At 38.2% G+C, this 5,859-nt stretch overlaps 1 protein-coding gene across 1 annotated transcript in view; it reads left to right on the top strand.

Moving 5' to 3' along the window:
- Positions 1-5,859, top strand: part of syt3 (synaptotagmin III) — a gene marked incomplete in the record, with an annotated part of 60,380 nt that overhangs the window by 49,440 nt on the left and 5,081 nt on the right. Inside the window, 3 exon segments of the mRNA XM_014010257.1 lie at positions 2,473-2,644; positions 3,275-3,404; positions 5,400-5,493. Coding sequence (XP_013865711.1) covers positions 2,473-2,644; positions 3,275-3,404; positions 5,400-5,489 — 392 coding nt within the window.

Below are 5,859 nucleotides of genomic sequence, written 5' to 3'. Positions count from 1 at the left end.
GTATAAAATCCCATAAAATATAAAAAGTGGACATAAAAACGTTTTTATCTGGATCTGGATTAAGTTCAATATTTACAATGACTAAAAGAATATTAAAMAGAAGTCTTAAATGTTGTTTCTGACTGGTTAAAACAGAGTCTGTTATATCCGTGCCTTTAGCACTAATGTCTTTTGTCCACTGATGAAAAACAGTAACATAGGCCGAAATTACTACCCGATCAGGTGAGGTTCTGAAGCCAGTCAGTAGCTTGCTGTTTTCTTCGCTGAATGGTGCACACTTCAAGGCTTGAATAACATGATTCCCACAATGTTGGACACGAGCATGCTCACCAAAACCAGTAGCTCCAGTTTGATCCTCAACCGAAAAACAGGGCACGGCTGATATTGATCCAAATAGGCAACAGGGAAGCTGTTAGATTAGTCAAACAAAAATTAGAACGCCTCACTTGTTAGATTAGTCGCTCCGTCCAAACACGAGGGACAATCCGAGGGACTCCATCCACATCTGCCACTCCACCGAGACACGCCGCAACAGCAGCAAGCCGGAGAAACCAGCCCAACCGGCAAGGTAGATGATATTTACCAAAGTTAGGATAACTTATGGTCGATGCTTGTATACACACCATAGGACGCTTGTGTGCTGTTGTTTTTCGAAAATTATGTCCGTCATTTGCGTCTTTGATCTTCCATTTATGTAGCATACAGAGTAACAGCAACACTAAAGCTGAGGTAAATTTGTCATAAACAGACCTGCAGATGAATCAGGTGAACTGATGATGCAAACAGTTAGAGAGGCAGATAAATTTATTCCTCACTTTTCAGAAACAACAAGCTTTAGTTTTTGTCTCAGCGGAAACTTTGGCATTTCAGCTGATTTCCTGTCTTTTTTTTTTTTGTTTGTTTTTGTTTGCCTTTTTTGTGTATTTTTCTGCCGATAGTGAAGCTGCTGCTTCTGTGGAGCTCGTTACGATTCAAAATGATTTTGTGACCAGAAAACGTTCAGTGTGAACAGAGCAGTGTCTGTTTGTTCGTTTTAAACAAACAGAAAGGTTAATGTATGAAAGACCAAATCTGACATAATTAGAAATAAAGCAGAAATAAATAAATGCACCAATATATTAATAAATACATTTGAAATGCACCAATTAAATTAAAAAGGAGAACTTTACCTCATGTTTTATAATTGATTTGACCTTCATATTTATTTTTCCAGCTTAATTCCAATAAATTATTTATTTTAGCACATAGTTTACATTTTAATGGTTTTATTTTTTCTTGTACATGCATCTATATCTATTAAATGTTTATGTTTAAATATTTTTTATATTTTTTTAAAGTTTAGTTTAAAACAAAGACAAGGAGAAAAACACTCACCTGTGTCTTTGTTTTTAACTAAACTTTAATCTGAACCAAGGCAGCAGCAGCATGCACTGTAGATCTGCACATGGATCCTGCTCCTTCCTGTCTGTTGACCAATAGGAGAGGAGCTGAGTCAAGAAGCTCCGCCCACCTTATTTGCGTAATGAGGCAGAAATGCATATGGTAAAGTAAAAACAGGAGACAGAGAAATGTAAAAGCAACACATGGAAATAAAGACTTGTAGGAAAAGTTATAAAAGAACAATTAAAAATAAACATTTAACAGATACAGATGAACAAGTAAAAGGTAAAATAAAAAATACATATTTTTAAAAACTGTAAAATGTAAATTATGTGCTGAAATATAAAATTTATTGGAACTAAGCTGGAAAAATGAATTTGAAGGTCAGTTAAATTATAAAACACGAGGTAAAGTTCTCCTCATTTAATTCCATTTATATAATGTAGTTCTGGTTTTATTTTTAATTATGTCAGATTCGGTCCTCCATAGGTGGAAAGCTTGACGGCACCTGTGATACTAATTAAAGGTGAAACACTTGGTTTAAACCCAACTGTAATAAAAGATTATTAGTCTCTTCAAGGCAACAAATTTGTTTGTGCTGTTTTAGCAGAGCTTCGCAAAATAAACAACAAATCAATTATTTTCACATTTCTTTGTTTACTCTGTCGCATCCCAGMGGCATGCGGATAAATAGCAGACAATTGCTTTAAAGTGAATCACTTTTCAGGAGAAATGAAGCCCCGTTTCAATGAGCTGTAAGGGGAGCGGCAGATTTATCTGGTATTATTGCTACATTGATCCCAACATGATGGAAGCGAGCTGGAAGACGCTGACGTAGGAGAGAAAAGCTGCTGTGATTTCTCCTGGCTGCTGTCACCGAGCTGCACGTGTTGCATACAGAACTGCTTCTCCCTCCTCGCGCTCCGAATCCATCTTTTTACAGGATGACTCGTCGACTCGTAACGGCTTTTCATGTGTTACAGACGCAGATCCCTGCGAGCTCTTATCAAACGCTCTCTGTGTGAATCTTTAACTCCACATCTTTGTGCTTTTTGTTTTGTTTCTCCTGCCCTRTTGTTGGTTCAACTTCAGACCCGTACGTGAAGGCCTCTCTGATATGTGACGGGCGGAGGCTAAAAAAGAGGAAGACCTCCATTAAGAAGAACACGCTGAACCCCACGTACAACGAGGCGCTGGTGTTTGACATTCCCAACGAGAACATAGAAAGTGTATCCATCATCATCGCCGTGATGGATTATGATTGGTGAGCGAGCTGATGTGTTTTTATATCTTTGCACGCTTCGGGCGCTTTAAGAACAAACCCGTCATTACTGAGGTGGCTGTTTATCAAAGCATGTTTTTATTTTTTTATTTTTTTTGGGAGGGGGTCACATTTTGATGGTGTTGCGGCTCTGTTAAACAAGATGATRGCCCCCTCAAGAGTCAACCTCCTGGTGAATGATCCCTGTTTTACATGGATGGCACCTCATGAATAAGCATGATTTATGCTAATGGGGAGGGAAGACGTGCAGCCCTGCCAATATTTATCTTACTGCCGCTTGCAGCATCACTTGGCTGCTTTATGTGTTTGTGCAGAAACGCGCCGCCTCCCTATTATGTTGTGTAGACACCCCATTTGGCATCGTAGGTCTGTGTTTCTGTATCGTCTGCTTCCTCGTCGGCGTCAAGCTTTTTATCCAGAGCTGTATTTCTGAGCTACAATTCAATATCCCCCCATCAACTGCTGCACTCTTCTCCCCAAAGCCCAAATGATAAATGAGCCTGTTTTCTTTTCTTTCTTTTTTTAACCAGCCTTGTCTTTTTTTCTCTCTCTCTCTCTCTCTCTCTCTCTCTTTTTCCTCCTCCTTGCTTCCGTCGCTGCGCCGCCTCCCAGCATCGGTCATAACGAGGTTATAGGGATGTGTCGTGTGGGCAGCGACGCTGACGGGCCCGGGAGGGAGCACTGGACGGCCATGCTGGCCAATCCACGCAAACCAATAGAGCACTGGCATCAGCTTGTTGAGGTGAGGACGGAGCCGTGGTCTGCCTGAAGGCGTTTCAATCGTCTGATAGAGCTTCGCATAACGACCAGAGTCCTGTTTGTCAGGATTTATAATAATAATAATAATAAGACATTTTAGTTGAATAGCGCTTTTCTAAAAACTYGACACTTTACAAGACTCAAAGTTACAAATACATCAACAAAATCATAAAAGGGAAAACCAGTGGTGGGCAGCGCTAATCCAAAAATTAGCTTCGCAATTTCTAAAGCGCTTATAAAATTATTTAGGTCCGCAACTTCAAAAGCACCTATGCAAAGAAAAACTAGTGGAAGCTAGTTTTAAAGCGCAATTTCAATTTGACACTTACTAGCTGGCAACAATTCATGTACAATATATGCACAACACTGCCAACTAGCAGTGTATGAACCCTTTTGCAACTTAATCCTACAACCGCCGATCGCTGGGGATGTGATTTCCTGAAACAGACCTTTGGCTCCTGGTGTAAAAATTAAAAAGTTGTTGAGGATTGCTAGTTCGGCTGCTTCTTTGTCTTTTTCTTTTGTTTGTTGTAGTTTTTCATTAAAGAAGCATCAATAAAGTAATTTTAAAACTGTTTATTGGAAAACTGAAGCGAAGCATTTTGGATACATGACGGACTGACGGGTAACGAAAGCACGGGGAACAGGAAACTAGAATCTTCCCTTCAAAATAAGAGCTTGGATTTTAAAGTTTTCCATGTAGTTGCTCCCGTTGACCACTAGATGTCTGTCTTCATCAGCATAACATTTTTAAATCATTTCTGCGTCTCTAACCCCGTTGCTTCGACCAATTACRTCAAGTATTGAGCTCCAATGTTTAAACTTTTTTTTAAAAGGAGCTCCGATTGTAAAGTWAAATAWATCAATACATACAAAATTTTAGTTTGGATTACAAACGTTAACTGTTTTTGCTATTGCCCTCCTGCTATGTAAGCAGACACAAAGCATTGTGGGAAATGAGAACCGTGGCCCAAAGCAACAGTCAGCAAGGATGTATACCTTCACAATAAATGCATTTATCTGGGAGGTGTGCTGTTGTATAGATCATGTGTGTTGTGATTCATTGTCAGTCATACCTTCTGCTGTTCAAGATAACAATGACTGGTGGATGATTAGTTATTAGCTGTACTGCATTTTAATTTTAGAAAGCGCAAATCTGCTTATGAATTATAAAAATTAGTAAGACCGCTAAAGCGCAAATGAAATATTTAGGTCCGCAATTAGCGGATTTGCGCTTTAGCGGGCTGGTGCCCACTACTGAGGAAAACACTTAAATACACAACACTGAACATTTAAAAAGATGAAAAGAGAGAAAAAACTTTACTTGGACCAGCACAAATAATCACAATTTTGTAATAATTAAAGGTCTAATGGGCTAATTACTCGGATGACCTGTTTTATTAATAATTCTTATCAAAATAAAACGTGTCACAAAAGCAAAAACAATTAAAGTCAAGCTGTTTTCAACAAAATACTGTGATTTATCCGGCCCAGACGATTAACTAATCTCCTTCTTTTACATTAGTGTGGTCAGGCTTCAGTTTTCAGCCTGATTACATTTAAATTTCTCATTTCTAAATTTTTTTTTTTTTATAATGAAGGACAGCTCATTCAGGTGGAGTGTTATAAAATCAATGAGGACAGTTTAACTAAAAATATCACAAAAATAGAAAAATCTGCTCCGCTTGTTAAATGTTGATAAAAAATATTTTTGCTGTTAATGACTGCAGGATCAGGGAGAATATCCATGAAGTTTTAAAGCTAAAGCTTCCTGTTCTTTTACTTTTATCTGCATATATAATGTACACTTTGACATTTAACGCCTGTGGCTCAGTAATAAACTGTTTACCTGTTWGAAGTACAATTCTCTGCATCATGAACACTGCCTGCAAAATACTTCCTCCTGTTTGTTACAGTCAGTTAAAAAATGTCTTTTAAACCATGTTTTTGTCAACAAGTCATATTCTCTTTACTGCAGGAAAAAGCGATCGGAACATTTGTGTCAAAGTGTTCCACAACACCTTCCCCTAAACCGCATATTGTGGTGGACAGTCCCCACTCTGATTAAAATGGTAAGATACTCATTCCTATTGTTGCTTTTATTGAGCACAGAAACAATAATAATGYTGAGAGGAATCCTGTACAAAAGAACCCAAGTCAGGCTGGAGAAACCGGTCCAGAATCACACGATCTCATATTGAAACCCTGRTCACACCCTGGTATGATGTCATATCCCTGAAAGAGTTTTACTTTTTTAAAATAAAATCATTGGGCCTCATGTAAGAACCGTTCGTACAAACAGATTTGTTCTTAAATTGTGCGTACGAGTGATTTAGGAGAATTTGTGTCATTCACCAATGTTTTTTTGTATTCTAAGATTTTTTTCAGATACGAACAAAATTTACGAGTGGTCCAGACCTGTCATATATTTTACCAGC

This window comes from Austrofundulus limnaeus, unplaced genomic scaffold, assembly GCF_001266775.1.
Source record: "Austrofundulus limnaeus strain Quisiro unplaced genomic scaffold, Austrofundulus_limnaeus-1.0 Scaffold67, whole genome shotgun sequence".
NCBI lineage: Eukaryota > Metazoa > Chordata > Actinopteri > Cyprinodontiformes > Rivulidae > Austrofundulus > Austrofundulus limnaeus.
The sequence above is the reverse complement of the archived record's forward strand: the minus strand, read 5'-3'. Positions and strand labels throughout refer to the sequence as shown.